The 17,967-nt window shown below is 33.7% G+C and overlaps 1 protein-coding gene across 1 annotated transcript; it reads left to right on the forward strand.

Moving 5' to 3' along the window:
* Window positions 1-2,521: 2,521 nt before the first annotated feature.
* LOC110110553 lies at window positions 2,522-2,935 on the forward strand. The gene has a single exon (XM_020842082.1). It carries the CDS (start codon window positions 2,522-2,524, stop codon window positions 2,933-2,935), a length of 414 nt encoding a protein of 137 aa, XP_020697741.1.
* Window positions 2,936-17,967: the final 15,032 nt, after the last annotated feature.

The raw sequence follows: 17,967 nt of genomic DNA on the forward strand, positions 1-17,967 counted from the left end.
TCTGTTAGTGGGGCACCTGTGTGCCAGAGTTGTGGACGATGACATTTTGGTCAGTGCTACAGGATGACTGGTCAGTGCTTCAGATGTGGTTAGCCAGGACATCGGATTGCAGAGTGTCCACAGGTTGGATTTGATCGATGATCTGAGTTTCGATCTGAGAGCTTTGTTAGACCTGTCGGTTCAGCAGGAAGACCGAGGACTGTTCCTCCACGCCCTGTGACTGAGGGATTTTGTGGTAGAGGTGGTGGTTCGAGTTCTGTGCCACGGAGATCACTTACTGTTAGTGAGAGGCTCCCTCTGCCTAGTAGTTCTGTTACTTCAGCTCCAGCTCCAGTTCAGCCACGAGTGTACAGTCTGAGTTAGCAAGAGGCTCGAGATGCTTCAGATGTGGTGACAGGTACGATTTAAATTTCTGATCAGCCCAGTCGTGTTTTGTTTTATTCGATTTACTTCCGATTTCTCTTTCTGTGATTTTGCCGGCTGGAAGTAATTTGATTGCTCGGAAGTTTTGTTTTTGTGAGATTGATATTGCTAGAAAGAAGTGGAAATCGAGTTTGATTCTGTTGCCGATTTCTTCGTATGATGTGATTTTGGGCATGGATTGGCTGAGTCTGTATGAGGCTCAGATTGACTGTTTGATGAAGCAAATGAGTTTGCTTATGTCTGGAGAGAGGTATGTATTCCAAGGTTTACGAGGTGTTCTCTTCAGTCTGATTTTTGGGTTGGAAGTGAGAAGAATGTGGAAGAAGGGTTGTCCAGTCTTGTTGGCTTCTGTACGGGATATGAACCTGGATGTTAGTTCTGTTTCTGATATCCAGTGGTACGAGAGTTTTCAGATGTATTTCCTGGGGAGTTGGTTTACCTTTCGATAGAGATGTGGAGTTCTTTATATATATTTTTCCGGGTACAGCTCCGATATCAAAAGCTCCGTACAGGATGGCACCGAAAGAACTTTCTGAGTTGAAAGTTCAGCTTCAGGAGTTGGTGGATATAGGATTCGTTCGTCCTAGTGTTTCTCCTTGGGTAGCACCTATTTTGTTTGTGAAGAAGAAGCAGGACGGAACACTCCGTATGTGTGTTGACTATATAGATTTGAATAAAGTCACGATCAAGAACAAGTATCCCTTACCGCGGATTGACGACTTGTTTAACCAGCTTTCTGGTTCTTCTGTGTTTTCGAAGATTGATTTGAGATATGAGCATTATCAGGTGAAGGTGAAGGAAGCTGATGTGTTGAAGACAGCTTTCAGTACTCGGTACAGACACTACAAGTTCTTGGTTATGCCTTTTGGGGTAACCAATGCACCTGCTATTTTTATGGATCTGATGAACAAAGTGTTCAGAGAGTATCTAGATCAGTTTGTGATCGTCTTCATCGACGATATTCTGATATATTCTGCTTCTGAGAATGATCATGCCAGACATTTGAGCATGGTGTTGGAGACTCTGAGACGGCATCAATTGTATGCTAAGTTCTCCAAGTGTGAATTCTGGCTGAATAGCATTTCATTTATGGGGCATGTGGTTAGCGGTGAAGGCTTTTCTGTTGATCCCCAGAAGATTCAGGCTGTTGCAGGTTGGCCAAGGCCTACTACGGTATTTGAGATACGTAGTTTCTTAGGCATGACTGGATATTACAGGAAGTTTGTGAAAGGATTTTCTCAGATTGCCACGCCTCTGACGAGACTGACTCAGAAGTCAGTAGCTTTTATTTGGACAACGGAGTGTGAGGCTAATTTTCAGATATTGAAGGATTGTATAACTTCAGCTCCAGTGTTAGCACTTCTGTCAGGTACAGAAAGATTTTAAGTGTTCAGTGATGCTTCACTGAAAGGTTTGGGATGTGTGCTACATCAGAATGGTAGGGTAATTGCTTATGTCTCGAGACAGTTAAAACCACATGAGAAGAATTACCTGACACATGATTTGGAATTAGCTGCAGTTATTTTTGCTTTGAAGATTTGACGTCACTATCTGTATGGCATCAAATGTGAGATTTTCACGGATCACAAGAGTTTGAAGTACATTTTTACTCAGAAGGATCTGAATTTTAGGCAAAGAAGGTGGCTTGAGTTGATCAAGGATTACGATTTGACGATTCAGTATCAGTCTGGTAAGGCTAATGTGGTAGCAGATGCTCTGAGCAGGAAATCTTCTGGATTATCTGGTATTCAGCTTACTTCTAATGATTTCTCATTCGTGATATGGAACGGTTGCAGTTGGAGGTGATTTCCTCCAGTGGTTTGGATTCCGGAGTTTTGACTCAATTGAGCATTCAGTCTTCTTTTGAAGAAAAGAGTCAGGAAGCCCAGAAGTTAGATTCTGATTATTCAACATTGATTGCTCAGATTGACTCTGATAAGAAGCATGAACTCCGAGTTTCTGATTCTGGTACTATTTTATGCAAGAACAGGTTGTGGATTTCTGTGTTTGGAGATCTGAGGAAAGAGATTATGTATGAATCTCATCATTCAGGTACTGGAAGATCTGTTGAGGCTTTCAAGTTGGTGACTTTGTAAAAATGGAGGGTGTGAGTAGATTTGGCAGTCCGATGAAGCGTGTGAGTAGATTTGGAAGAGTGAGTAAGCTTAGTCCAAGGTATGTTGGACCGTTTGAAATTCTTGAAAGGATTGATAAGTCTGCTTACAGACTGTTACTATCTGATCAGATGTCTGAGATGCACAATGTGTTCCACGTATCTTCTTTGAGAAAATGGATATCTGACTCTAGAAAGAAGTTGTCTGTTGATGAGGTTAAGATTCAGGAGAATCTGAGATATAAAGAAGAACCCGAGTTGATTCTAGCTTATGATGTTCGTAAGTTAAGAAGTAAACAGATTCCGATGGTTAAGGTGCAGTGGAAGCACCGAACTGCACGAGAAGCGACTTGGGAGAAGGAGTCGGACATGAAACAAGCATATCCGTATCTTTTCTAACTGAGTTTTGGTTTGGCAATGTCGAGGACGATATTTTTTTAAAGTTGGGGAGATTGTAAAAACATTTTTTGTTCCAGGTTCGTCCGGACGAAGTTGGATCGTCCGGGACGATCGGTACAGGTTGTGCATGAAAACATATTCGGCTGCATGGTTCGTCTGGATGAAATTTGGATCGTCTGGACGAAAATTTTATAGAGCCCAGTCGTCCAGGGACATTAATTAATTTTGTCTGGACGAAATTCGTCCAGAGCCACTTCGTCCCGGGACGAAGTTGCGATCGTCCGGGACGATCAGTCTGGATATATATAGAAATGAGATATTTTGAAGAGAGAGAAAAGCCAAGGAGATAGAAAAATGAAGGAAAAAGAAGGAAATGTGATTTTTGGGCGACTCCCGTCCGTTTTCGTCCGTTGCAGTAGTTCAAGAAATTGGTGTACGCAAGGTAAGACACATTCCGCCTTTCTCAATTTTCAGAACGGTGAAGTTTGAACGAGTTTTCTGCCCGTATTTCGTTTTCGTTAGCGAATTTCGTCAATATTTTCTGATTGGTTCAGTTTTTTACCGCGTAACTTTTGATATGTTTCTGAGGCGCCGAGTGTGCACATTTTGAATATTTTTTGGAATTTTTTGACCGGATAGTTTTGATTTGATGACGTTTTCTGTTGACTGTAAATTTTTACGATGTCTGTAAATGTTGTGGCAGTAGAATAAAAATCTTATAATATTGTTGTGAATGTTCTGTGGTAATTTGGTAAAATTCTGATTTGGTGAATTTTGTGTAAATTCCGTATACTGCCGTTATGCCGCCGGATTTTCGTACGATATCTGAAATTGTCCGTATTTGTTCTGAAATGACATGCTATGCTTGTATGCTATAAAAAGGGAGTTATAAGGGGTCAGTATCCTGTGAGATCCTGTATGTGTCAGGAAAAATTTGAAATGAGCTTTGAAATCTGAAAATAAGTTCTGTTCCGGATCCGATAATAAGTTCTGTTCTGGTGCTATAAGCACATCTGTTCTGGTGCCAAGAGCACAAAGGGAGGCATAAGGGGCCAGAATCCGAGAGATTCTGTTAGTGTCTGGGAAGGGAGGCATAAGGGGCCAAAATCGGTTGAGATTCTGTCAGTGTTAGGGAATCTATTCTGACTTTTGATATATTCTGAATTAATATGATTTCTGATTTCCGTACGATATAATTTGATCTGTATAATTATGATTCTGATACGATTCTGACACGATTCTGTTCTGTTCTGATATGATTTGATTCTGATTTCCGTACGATCCTATATGTTCTGATTTGATATTTAATTATTCTGTTTATTATATTCTGATTGATTCGTTTTTTTCTGCTCTATCAGCTCTGTACTCTGATTTTTGTACGACGGATTTCTGTCTGATATGTTTGATGTGGATTCTGAGGATTTGGTTGGAGGTTTGATGTCTTGCTGAGCTGTTGTAGCTCATCCTTGTTTTCTGCGTGGTTTTCAGGTTCTGGGAAAGGGAAGGAAGTCTTGGAGTAGAAGTTCAGAGTTTGATCCGTTATAGGTATTTTGTACTTTTGATTTTTGTACAGTCATGACTTTTCTGTTCTACTTTTCTTTCTGTCTAAAAGCAATGAGCTGTATTTATATATGATTCTTTTGAGGAAGAAAAGTATAGATGATCTGTTCCGCTGCATTTGATGTTTATAGAAGCTCTGTGTGCGTCTGTTTCTGTCTGTATGTTTGGAAGAAAGTTCTGAAATAAATTTCAGAGCCAGATCCTGTAATCAGTTCAGTTAGTCTGAAGTTCCGGCATCACGACCCGATGCGAGCGGGACCCGTCCCGGTCGGGTTGGGTCGTGACACATGTCATGTTCGGAAACTGTTTGGTAATCAAAATTGTGGTTTGATCCTTCCAACAGCGCTTTGGGTCTTTGATTCAGATGCATTTGGGCTCGGATTGAGTTGAATTTGGTGTCGTTGGGTTCATATATCGAGATGATCAGTTTGACTATAAGTTTGTTGAAATTGGAGTTTAGATGATCCCATATTTTATTTTTGAAATTTCCAACTTGATTTTTGCCTTGAGATTCATGTTTGATCAAGATAATTTTTTGATAACGTATCAAGGATAAATTTATTAAATTTCATCTTTCCAAATTTTTTAAGGGAGATTCATATGAATTGGGCTATAAAAATCGGATCACTATTCGAGTTAGTACGAATCCGATCCATTTTTAAAAATGGGTTTTTCAAACCCGAATATTAGCCGCTTCAGGTTTGGGTCATCCCGACCCGACCCGTAACTCTGATATTCTACAAAATCCTGTAAATATGCATTTGTCATTGGCCCGATATAGGGAGACCCATAGAGGCGACGACGTCTAGTGCAGGGAGAGTGAGAGGTGGCGGCGTTGGCTTCAGGCAGCGGGAGAAGGAGAGGTGGGTCGTGTCGGGTTAAGGTTAGGGTTTAAATTTTAGATTTCAGACCGAGGGCTTCAGGCGGTGGGAGAGGGAGAGGCTAGCGGCAGGATAGCGGGAAAACAACATTGGCTTAAGGTGACGTTGAATCGGGACTGCGACCTGCAAGACAGCAGAGAGTTATAGGATGATATGAATGAATATCTAACTGACATATTTGATATTTAAATTTCTGGGTCGGGTTCAAGTCGGACTTTTAGGTCATGTCAAATATTGACACCCCTAATATGAATATCACTTTATATCATTATTTATATATCTAATATTTAAATTTTCAATATTTCATGTCTACCATTTCTAAAATAAATATGAAAGCAATATTAAAGTTTATAGGATGATATGAATGAATATCTAACTGACATATTTGATATTTAAATTGTTTGTGGGTGGTAGACAAGAAATATTAAAATTTTGAGTGTTAGATATGTAAATAATATGATATAAAGTTGTATGTATGTAAATCCTCTCCTTTTTATTTCATTTGAATGCGAAAGTAAATTTTATTTAAATAAATAAAAATATTTTAAAACATATTTCTATCAATTTTAATTTAGAATATTATGACATTATTTTCATTCTTAAATTCAATAGGTGTTTGCAGTTTTAAGTGGAACAATTATTAGCAGAATAAATAAAATTTGTTAGTTTTATTATTTTCTAATCATATATTACTTATGGACTGCATTTTTTGTAAAGAAAATTGTAAAATTAATGAAGCCCAATGGTTTAATAAAAAAAAACATTATGAGTTTTTTATTGAAAAATGTTAACCTTTTTTTTCGATATTAATATCCAATGAAATTATAAAAGTTTTTTATTGAAAGTTTTAGCATAAACTAAGGTGTTTATATTTACAAACACCTTTGTTTTTTTTTTTTCATTAATTTTTTATGGCTAATTAATTTTTACCCCTCTTGAAATCTTAAAATTACAATTTAACTCCCAAAAGTTTGGCAAAATGACAAATTTCACCCTCATATTAATTTTTTCATCCATCAACTGGTAGGAATTTTCAAATCCTTATATCCATTCAAATATTCAACATATTCTACATTTATCTGCGTTGATTTAACTTTAGATCCCCTCAAAAAACCAACAGGTCTCAGTTCTATGAAATATTATAATATGTAAGTAAAGATTGCAAATATTTGTGATTTCTGCCTGATTGGATAAGGTAGGATAAATTTGGATTATCAACTAGGAATTTTGCTAGACTAATGAAAATGTTGTAGAAATAAAAATATGTGGCAAACATTAGGGAACTACGAACTTAGGTACTCGGAAATGACTTTCGTGTGATGACTGACATGAAGATCGGGGGTTAGCAGCTTGGCAAAAGCTGGTGTAGAAGTGAAGTAATAAAAGACGAAGAACGTCAGTAAATGGAACTCAATAAAATTAATCGAGCAACAATAATAAGGTGACAATGGATGGGTGATGATGATTGATGGTAATGATCATCATAATCAATTATCAAATAGAGTAATATGACTTTTCAAATTGTGAGCTCTCTTCACTGTATTTCTCATCCGTAAGTAGAGTATGCCAAAATCTTTATACATTCCATCAAATAGCTTAAAATGATCACGCTTGACCACTTTATGCATTATGAATATTTTAGTGCTTTTATGACATAAATATTAATTATTGGGGAGTATTCGACTTATTTGATTCGTCTCTTCACGAATCCCATTTTAGCTAAACTTTTGTTTCATAGGGAGTTCGATTCTTCCAATTTTTTTAATTTGAATTGTTGCACCAATATACATACTTGATCTAAGGGATTTTGGACGATGAGCATTTAAAATAAAAAATATAATATAGGACTTGAAAATTTATGCCATAAAATCAAAAGACTCAATGACTCTTATAAGACAATATTGACTTCCTCCTAAGTTTGTGAATTGAGTAAATTATTTTCAATCATAATTACGATTCTTTTTTGAAGCTAGCACATTAATTGAAGCAAATATTATAAATAGTATTTGCATTAAACTTGATGCAACACCAAAAATCATCATGATCAAGAATGAATCTCAAGTTATATTTGAATTGAAAACTTTCAAAATTAAATTCAAGACTATCTAAACTCTAATTTCAGCAAACTCATGCTCAAACTAAACGTTTCAAAGAGATAAACTCGATGACACCAAAATAAGTCTATTCTAAGCCCAAATCAAGGGCTTGAATCATATATGAAAGATTTTAAGATATTAATTGGATGGCTAGATGATATCTAAGTATAGCGTGCTTATAGTGGAATCATCTTCAAACCATGTTTAAGCCATATTTAAACAATAATTGAAAATAATTTGATCACAATTCAAAATTGGCTCGATCATAGTTTGAAGATGATTTGATCAGGGCTGAAATATGGGTTGATTACATTTTAAAGATGATTCGATGATGATTAAAAATAGCTTTAAGATTCAAAGATGATTTGGTCATGATTTTTAATAAGTTTGTATTAGGTACTATGCCATCTAATAACATCATGGGTTTAAGATTTAGAGAATGAACATTGAATTCAAACCTATACGAACAAATATATAACATCACTAACATTTAACATTTGATAATTGGATATTTATAGTGCATATTTAAGTAATCATATATTATTTTTACATATTGTCATGCTTATGCAATATATGCATGTTTTTTTAAATACTTTTGATGATCATACTAAAAATAAATTTTTTGATGAACTACTATTTCACTATATAATTCATTTTTTTATATTCTAAATTCACTTATTTTTTATGGAATTTCTATTTCACCGTAAGTTGAGTTCACTGATGCTGCCACTCTCCATTTCCTATGTTGTCATCACCCACCAGTTTTTGGTCTCCACTATTATTGGGCTTTACATTGTATTTATTTTACTTTAAGTTATATAAAAATAATAAGCAATTATTATTTTACTATATTTTAACTAATTTTAAATATACCATATTTTATTTTATTATCTCTCTAAATATATATTTCAATAAGGAGATATTTGGTTGGAAGTAAAATGAGCGCAAATTAGTTATAATATAGGGGTTTTAAACATATTGGTGTTTAGTTAGATGAAAAAAGAATACATAATAAAGTGAAGTAAATATAGTGTAAATAATTTTAGCTCATTTTTTACGTAAACTAAAATCGCCTAATTTTGAACTATAATCATTTACACAACAAAGAAGCTTGTTTGATTGCTACTACCACCACCCGGGCACCACCCATTGCCTGATGTCGCCTCCGAATGACTCCACAAGCTGGCCACAATTACTGGTGATAACCACCATCATCGTCACCTGCCACTACCACCAGTCGCTGGCCACGACCACTCGCTGCACATGTCAGCCACTACCACAACCACCCAACGACCACCAGTAATGTTGATGGCTAGCACCACTATCGCCAACCGCCATTGCCCATCACTGTCACCACCTCCTGCCACCGACCATCAACATTTTAAATTTTATACTATATTTATTTTACATCGTTCCTAAACATATGACTAACAAGATGAGCTTTTATTCAAGGGTCAAAATGGGAATATAATTCTCAATAGTTATACATTGGAATAATCTAAGCATTATCAAAATGCTATTTAAAATATAATTCTCACTGATTATCTCAAAACATAGGGCATTTGAAATATATTTTTTTGTTTGATAAAAAATGCAAACTAAATTTTTTGTGAATTGCTTTTTCACTCTATCGTTCATTTTTTATATATTCTAAATTCACTTATTTTTTATCGAATTTCCATTTTACCGCAACTTGACTTCACTGATGCTGCCACTCTCCATCTCCTATGCTATCATCGCCCACCAACTATTGGCCTCCACAATTTATCAGGCTTTACACTGTATTCATTTTAATTTAAGCCATATAAAAAATCAACAATATTTATTTTTCTATATTTTAATTAATTTTAAATATACTATATTTTATTTTACTGTCTCTCTAATATATTTTTAGTAAGAGGGCCTTTGGATGGAAGTAAAATGAGTGCAAATTATTATAAAATAAGGATTTTGAAAATATTGGTGTTTGGTTCCATGAAAAATGAATACAAAATAAAGTAAAATAAATGTTGTGTAAATAATTTTAGTTCATTATTTATGTAAATTAAACTCGCTCCCAATTAAACTATAATCGTTTACACCGTAAGAAGCTTGACATCAATATTAACTATTGTATGGTATTTGACTTATTTAATCGGTCTCTTCAATAATCGCATTTTCACTAAAATTATGTTTGGCAGAGAGAGTTTCTATTGTTCCAAATTTCCTCCCAATTTTTTTTTAATTTGAATTTTTGCATCAATATACATACTTGATCTAAGGGATTTTGAATGATGAAGCATTCAAAATCGAAAATAATATAGGCCTTGAAAATTTAAATACTTTTGAGAACAGTAAAAAAAATTTTACATTGTAAGTAGACCATGTTGGCAAGTTGTGATGACTTGCATAGGGAGAGATAAAAGTGTTGACAAGGTGATCTTTTTTAGGTTTTTTTTTTTTAACTAAATATCATTTAAGTTTTAATTAAGCGATTAACCATTGAAAAAAAAAAATACTTGTCAAGACTTTTCTATTTTAAACTTACCCTTGCTACTTTACCAACCCGACAACTCCCCATTTTTCCTACCCTATTCGCGAAAAAGACGATCAACTGCTTGCATAATCTGATGATCCTCAACTTCTAGGTAATTATTTATTTATTTATTTATTTTGTATTTTGGTTGTTGAAATTATTTTCCTTTTATATCATACTTAGTTTGTGTGGATTTTTTTTTTAAGATTAAGCTTGATTAAGTTGTTTTATGTAAGGTTAAGGTATGTTAAAATGTGGGATTTTGGTATAGCGAAATAGGAAGGAATAAATGGTGTGGTATATTTTATTTGTAATATATGAGTAGGAGATAAGAATATGTTGTGATTGTTTCATTTTTTTGAGGTAAGGTTTTGATATTTTTGATGAAAGAGGCATTTTTTAGTATATAGTAGTGAAAGAGTTTATATATATATATATATGTGTGTGTGTGTGTGTGTGTGTGTGTGGGAAAAAGAGGTGAACTTTAAGAGCTAAGACATATAGTATTAGCGAATCTCAGAATAATTTGGTGAATAAACTATTATTTTGCAGAATATATAATAATAATATTAATATTAATAATAATAAGAATTTTTTAAATAAGGTATTATATAAGCTTATTTAGATAAATGATTTGATCGTTTTATTTCTTCGAGCTAAGAATGTTTGTTTAATCGTATGTATTAGTGATACGTAGTTGCGCAATAATGTATGGATGTGTTTCGTATGGCAAACAATTATCTTTGGATGATAAATATTCACCAACATATGTTTGGGGGGGAGTTAGTGGCCATTGCAAGTGGGTGTTAAGACGAACTTAGATCAAGTGAAGATTAGGGTCCTTAAAGCCCTTAAATATGATACGTCGAAGTACACAGTGAACTTGGTTTGTCGTCTTCCCTTAGGGAATGAGTTCATAGCTTCACATGTGGAGGATGATGAAATATGACAGATGGTGTTATCGCATGCAATTGGATAGATACTTCTACTTTATATATGTCGAAGATATTAGTGCACAAATTTTAGTTAATGAGCAATTAACATCTCAAGTGCATGAGACATTTACATTCGACGTGGTGACATAAGTGTGTGTATCAAACGCATCAGATGCGTATCAAAATTTTAGTTAATGAGCAATTAACACCTCAGAATATTCATAGTATCTAATATATATATGTGTGTGTATCAAACGCATCTTTCTATCATAAAACACAAGAAATCAATTAATATGGTACTCAATCATAATCCTTCTCATTATCAATAAAATCATTCAAATATTATTTTTTGTTCTAACTTTTCTAACAATTATCTTAACATGAAAAATAAATAAAATTTAGTTATACTTTTTTTTATTATTTAAACATATTTAGAATGATTATAAAAAATTAGCATAGATCCATAAACCTAAAAAAAGTACAACAATAACAACTAAGCATTTATATTTTCATATTCATACATACATATACAGAGACTACCATAAAGCTTAAGAAGTTCATCGATAACATGCTCAAATCACATTCTATACTGACTCCCAAATTATGTTACTAGCATAATATATGAAAGTTTTAAGGATAAGAAAGTCCTTTAACGCTTTTGTGGTATGATAATAGTGTGAGTTTGGAGTTGGATTTGTGTAGGACAACAATTAAATTTCTGTTTAAACTAATGCTGGACACATTGCCAGTCCACTTCATCAAGAAAGTCATTTCTCTTTCAACAATGCATAAAACTCAGATTCTCATATGTCTTAATCATGAATGCATCAACCTTAGTATTCAATTCATGATAAAGGATGTAGTGACTAATATCAGTCATTGGGTTATCAACGATCTCCTTGAATTATCTGTTTTCACGTCGTTTATTTTCAACAGATTTAGCCTTCAACATATTAATCAACGCTATATGTGTTAAATGTTGTAAAACATTCATTTGTATATATTTTAAGCCATCCTCATTCAAACATACTATATTCCTATAAGATGTATACTTCATAAGATCTCTATGTGTCTCTCATAATATGCAGTCCTCATTGTCTGACCAGTAATGCACATAATATCATTAGATATTATTTGTTATAGCATTCTCCTCTAACACATTATTAGTTGGAAATGTTAAACATCTATGAAATCACTATTTGTAAAATAATGTACGTATATTCGACACACCAATAGATAGTTGAGAGTAAAACACCAAAAACTTTGTTACATGAAAAACCTATAAAAGAAAAAACTACGGGGACCAACCCAGATGAGAAAATTTCACTAAGTTTGAATGAATTATAAAGTTTGATTTTTCTCTTTACTTGGAGATGCTGGAATTACAACATATTAAATAACTGGATAGAAATCTAGCGATGATTAATGAACGGTGGAAGTAGGAATTGTGGTTGATAAAAGCTTCAACGACAATCAAGAAGAAACTTTGGCGATGGTCGTGAAGAAAAATTCGACGACGGTCGGGAAGAACTCTGGTGATGGTTGGGAAGAAACTTCGATGACGATCGAGAGGAACTACAATGATGGTCTGGAGGAACTCCGATAACGATCAAGAATAAACTCTGGCAGCAGTTAGGAAGAACTTTGGTGAGGGGTCGGTCGGAAGGAACTCCGACAACGGTTGGGAAGAACTCTGACAGTTTTCTGGAAGAACTTCGGCGGTGGTCAAGAAGAACTTTGGCGGTGGTCGGTGGCAAGAGAGCTCCCAAATTCCTCATTTATCTTTCTTATTCTCCCCCTTGTCATGAGAAGAGTGGATGCTATTTGTAGTTTTTTAAGAATGACATGACTTATAAATATATGAAGGGTCAAAGTCAAAATGAGAGTGGTTTGAATGGACGGCTGATATTGATCCCCTTGATTATGAATTGTTTAATGGTCATTTGAATGCCTTAATGATATTGGAATTCAATGATCTTAGGCTCATTGGTTTCATCTCGTCTAGCTGCTCGATTTGACTATATGCATGTCATCCTTATAGTTCGGTTGGTATTCCAAATTACACTTTGAACAATTCAAATATGTTTTGGACCCTTGATTTGGGCTTGGATCTGCTGGTTGATTTTGGTGTTGATGGGTTTGTCTTTTTGAGACGTTTAGTTTGACTATAAGTTTGCTGAAATCGGAGTTATGATGGTCCACGATTTATTTTTAGAGGCTTTCAACTCAATTTTGCTTCAAGTTTCGTGCAAGATCAATATAATTTTTTTACGATATATCAATAACTTAATCAAAACTTAAATGATACTTAGTTAAAAATAAATAAAACAGCTTTTATTCAAAGGTGAAAATGTGTATACAAGTACTTCGATAATTATACATTGGAATAATCTAAGTGTTATCAAGATGCTATTTAATATATATTTCTCAATAATTATTTCAAAATATAAGGCATTTGGAAATTTTGATTTGTAGTTTGATAAAAAAAATGCAAACTAAAATTTTGGTGAATTATTTGTTCATTTTTTATGTATTCTAAATTCACTTATTTTTTATAGAATTTCTATTTCACCGCAAGTTGACTTCACTGATGCTGCTACTCTCCATCTCCTATGATGTCATCGCACACGAGCTATTGTCCTCCATTATTATTGGGCTTTACACTGCATTCATTTTAATTTAAGTCATATTAACAAAATAATTAGCAATAATAATTTTACTCTATCTTAACTAAATTTAAATATGCTATATTTTATTTTATTGCCTCTCTCTATATATTTTCAGTATGGGGCGTAAAATGAATGCAAATTATTTCAAGGGGTTTTAAAAATATTAGTGTGTGATTCGATGAAAAAGAATGTAAAATAAAGTGAAGTAAATATAGTGTAAATAATTTTAGTTCATTTTTTAGGTAAATTAAACTCGACCAATTTTGAACTATAATAATTTACACCGCAAGGAAGCTTGTTTGATTGTTAACACCTCATGTAAGCCACCTCGGCAAGCCACCACCCACTACCCGCTGTCGCCTCCGGATGATGTCACCAGCTGGACACCATTGATGGTGATCACCACCACTGTTGCCACCCGCCACTAACACCAGTCGCTGGCTAAGACCACTTGCCGCACATGTTAGTCAACATCGCAACCATCCAACGATTGCCCCAACTGCCCACCGTCGTTGTCCGTCGTTGCCACTAGTCCTTACAGCCTGTTGCTAACCATAAATATTTTAGATTTTACATTACATTCGTTTAACTTCAAAAAAAAAAAAAAAAATCACTTACATTTACTTTGAACTCATCTATATAGGTTCAAAATATTTTTTAATTACATTATTTTTTTTTAGCCAGTGAAACAAGATAATATTTTCAAATGGAGCATAGTTGCTAAAAGTTTTAGGATTAGGAGCATAAAAAAAGGAGATTTCAAGTGAATAGTAATTTTGTTTTTGAACAAAACACAAAGCAATATGGCGTTTTGCATGAAAACGCGATGGAGCTCTACATTTTTAATAGAAAACACAATCCTACTTTGCATTTTCCAAATAAGAAGAAGAGGGTAATAGCTATTAACAAGGGCGGATACAGTGTGGGGGCCGTGGGGGCACGGGCCCCCACTGAAAATTTAATTAATACAGTGTGGAGCGATCACGTTGGAGAGCTTGAGGAAAAACGCTGCACTTTTGGGGATGGAAGGAATGACGGATGAAGAAGCAGAGGCGATGGTGAGGGAAGGAGATCTCAATGGCGATGGCGTGTTGAATGAGGCGGAGTTCTGTATTCTTATTGTTCGTCTGAGTCCAGGGATGATGGCGGATGCAGAGATTTGGCTTGAGAAAGCGATCGAGCGGGAGATCGAGCTTCGAGATCGGGATGGTAGAGCTTGATCCTCTGTTTCGAGATTATTGTTTGGATTTGACGACGAAGACTTTGATCTTCTCTTGGATTGAAATCAGAAATCTGCTTTTTCTGTAACTGTATTCTAATGAATGGTTATACATCTAATTTTAAATTCACCGGCGACGATCGCTATCGATTCATGATGAATCAAGATTATATCAACAAGATGAGATTTAGGCGGGATTTCTTCTGAATTCCCCCGATCTATATTATTTTTGGGAATTTAATCCAGCAACTTCTTAGTAAATCTCGGATTTATAAAGAATCTTGTCTCCTTCTTCATTACTTCTCTGATTCTTTCTCTTGAAGCTAGCTTCCTCTTCCTGGAGCGTCTGCTGAACTACAGTAATTTCGTGGTATCCCTCTGCGTTCAACTTCCGTACATATTTTAATGAAAATGTATATGATTTTAGATATATTTTTATCATTTTTCATTAAAAACATGCTTCATGATATTTGATTATACTAAATAAAAACTATATTTTGAAAATAATTTAATGATTAATATTAATTTGTGCCCCCATACAAAAAAATTTCTGGCTCCGCCCCTGCCTCTACGGGTTTTAACAACAAAAAAAAAAGAAGATATTTTACTTTGTGTTTAGATGCTGACAATGGATTAATGATCTTAATTTTATGATCAACCAACAAATTATTTTGGCTCATTAACTTCCTTCTGGAAAAACTAGAATGGCACGTCCAGTCCTCTAGGCTTTCTCTGTGCATGCTTTTATCTAGCTTTAAGCCTTTCTCAAATGCTCTACTTCAAGATGAAACTTGGATGTTTAATAAACATAGTAAGAGAGAGAGAGAGATTTGGGGGGAAATTATAGAGAGAGTGAGAGAGAGATTTCTTCAGGCATTTGGAAAATCTATTTTTACTGTGTTGAAGAGGATTATAAATATTTTAAGTCATGAAGAATATATGCTTAGTTGTTTTATTAAACTTACAAAGGAAGGCTGTACGTGTACTTGGTGGAGATCATATTAATATTTTTTTAAATAAAAATGTATTGTATTTCTTCTCAATTAAAAAAAAAATCAGCAGAATAAATTTAAACAGAGAAGGCCAAACGATACAATCACAAAGAAACTTACGAGAAAAAACGATATCGTAGAGATTATTAATTTAGCACTTTAACAACACCAAAAAGTAATATAAGGTATAAGGTTCGCAAAATGCAGATCAAGCATGCCTTTAATACAATATTGCCAATGCTTAAACTATTAAGCAATCATTGCCTACAAATATTCTCAAACAATTGATTCAGCTTTCGACACATCACTGTCCGAAAAAAAATTGAAGGAAAAAAAGTCATCACGAAGATGAAACATGATGTGAACAGATCGAGCTATAACAGCAATAATGCAATCAATAATAAAATTGTATCCACGGAGGTTTAGGATGGTTGGTGGACGAGCACGGTTATGAACCCCTTATCCTAGGTTCGATTCCCCTCTATGGCCTCGCCTTTTCAGTGAGACAAAACAAGTGTGTGCCCGATGCTGGTGGGTGGCCTTGCTAGGTTCCGCCGAGAGATTAATTATGCCACCAAACGTTCTGTTTGAAGTGGTAGCGGGCAGATCCCCCTTCCAAAAAAAATAAAAAATAAAAATAAAATTGTATCATGACAGGTTCAATCAAAACTTTTATTCACGTGATCAATTAATATCTGTTTTTGTGTGCTGATTTTTTATGAAAATATAATGTTGATATTAATCACAATTAATTTTAATGTAAAATATTTAAATAATATAAAAATTGTCATAATATTACAATTATAATACAATCATATAAAAAGTCAATTGTAAAAAAAGCTCATATGGAATAAAAAAAAACAATGAAAATATTTATGTAATTTTGAAGATAAAATACAATTTTTAAAATATATTTGCAAAAAATATGTAAATTTTAAAATTACAAATTTGCAATGCTACTTATCTCATCAGTCATCAGCATTAAAAAAATTCAAAATATAATTAAATTTTTTTTTGTAATATAATTCAAAATATAATTAAATTAACAATGCTACTTATCTCATCAGCATTATTTTACTATTTGAAGGAAATAATTTGCGCTGATTATATTTATCTAATGAGATGATCGATTTAGACGTGGAATCATTAATTGCATGGATGGAGAAATGTTCTTATCAATCGGCCATGAGTTTCTTCTTTCGACAAATTTGACTGACGACCGTAACATCACTTTTAAGGACTTAATAATTAATGCATGATTTGATTAAAGAACATTATTATCTTGTTTTACTATACAAAAAAAAAACAAACAAAATATCTAAATAAGACCGATTAAGTGGAGTTTGGATAACATCTAAGTCATGGACGCTAAGTTTTTATATTTGATTTAATCCAATAACTAATTTTTTTTTATAGTGTGAAATACAAAGAGAATTATTACATGTTAAAATATTACATCCTAATTTTGCACGAAAATCTATCAACAATATAGATAAAATATAAGATAGTTTTTATGAGCAGTTGTGGTCAAATGACGGTAGTCAGGCAAAGGTGGTTGGGCGGGAATAGTCGGATTTCTGATGAGCTCAGAGGTTCAAATCCCCAATCTCTCTCAAATCTCAAGTTTAGGCCTCCTTTCATGTGGAGTTTGTCGGTCTGTTTATAGTATTTTGAGATTAACATTTTGATAAATTTGATACAATTTTCATAACACTCCATCAAATGTATCATATTGAATCATTTGATTATAAAATATTTATTCAGCATTTGAGTATCTTAATTGCCTCAAAATTGAATTATCTTGTACTTGTTGGATTTGTCTTTTAAGGCGCTTGATTTGACTATAAAAATACAAAATTTGAAGATCATTTGGCTCCACACAATTAAGAACTAGAAGTTATTAAATACGCTTAAAGAGCTTAATTTAGATTAATTCTAACTCTTATATGATCACTTTAGTTTTATGGAATTCGCCTTATCAGTATGTTCAGTTTGACTGTAAGTTTATTTAATTTAAAATTTAAACGATCTTGATTTAATTTTGAAATCTTGCACTTCAAATATTATCTCAATACTCATGTTTGTTCTGATGAATAATTTACTCATGAAAAAAAAAAAAATTTGGTTGGGATTAAGGTTTCATTTAAGACAGTTTTCTTACTATT

The sequence above is a fragment of the Dendrobium catenatum genome, unplaced genomic scaffold (genome assembly GCF_001605985.2).
Source record: "Dendrobium catenatum unplaced genomic scaffold, ASM160598v2 fragScaff_scaffold_898, whole genome shotgun sequence".
NCBI classification, from domain to species: Eukaryota; Viridiplantae; Streptophyta; class Magnoliopsida; order Asparagales; family Orchidaceae; genus Dendrobium; species Dendrobium catenatum.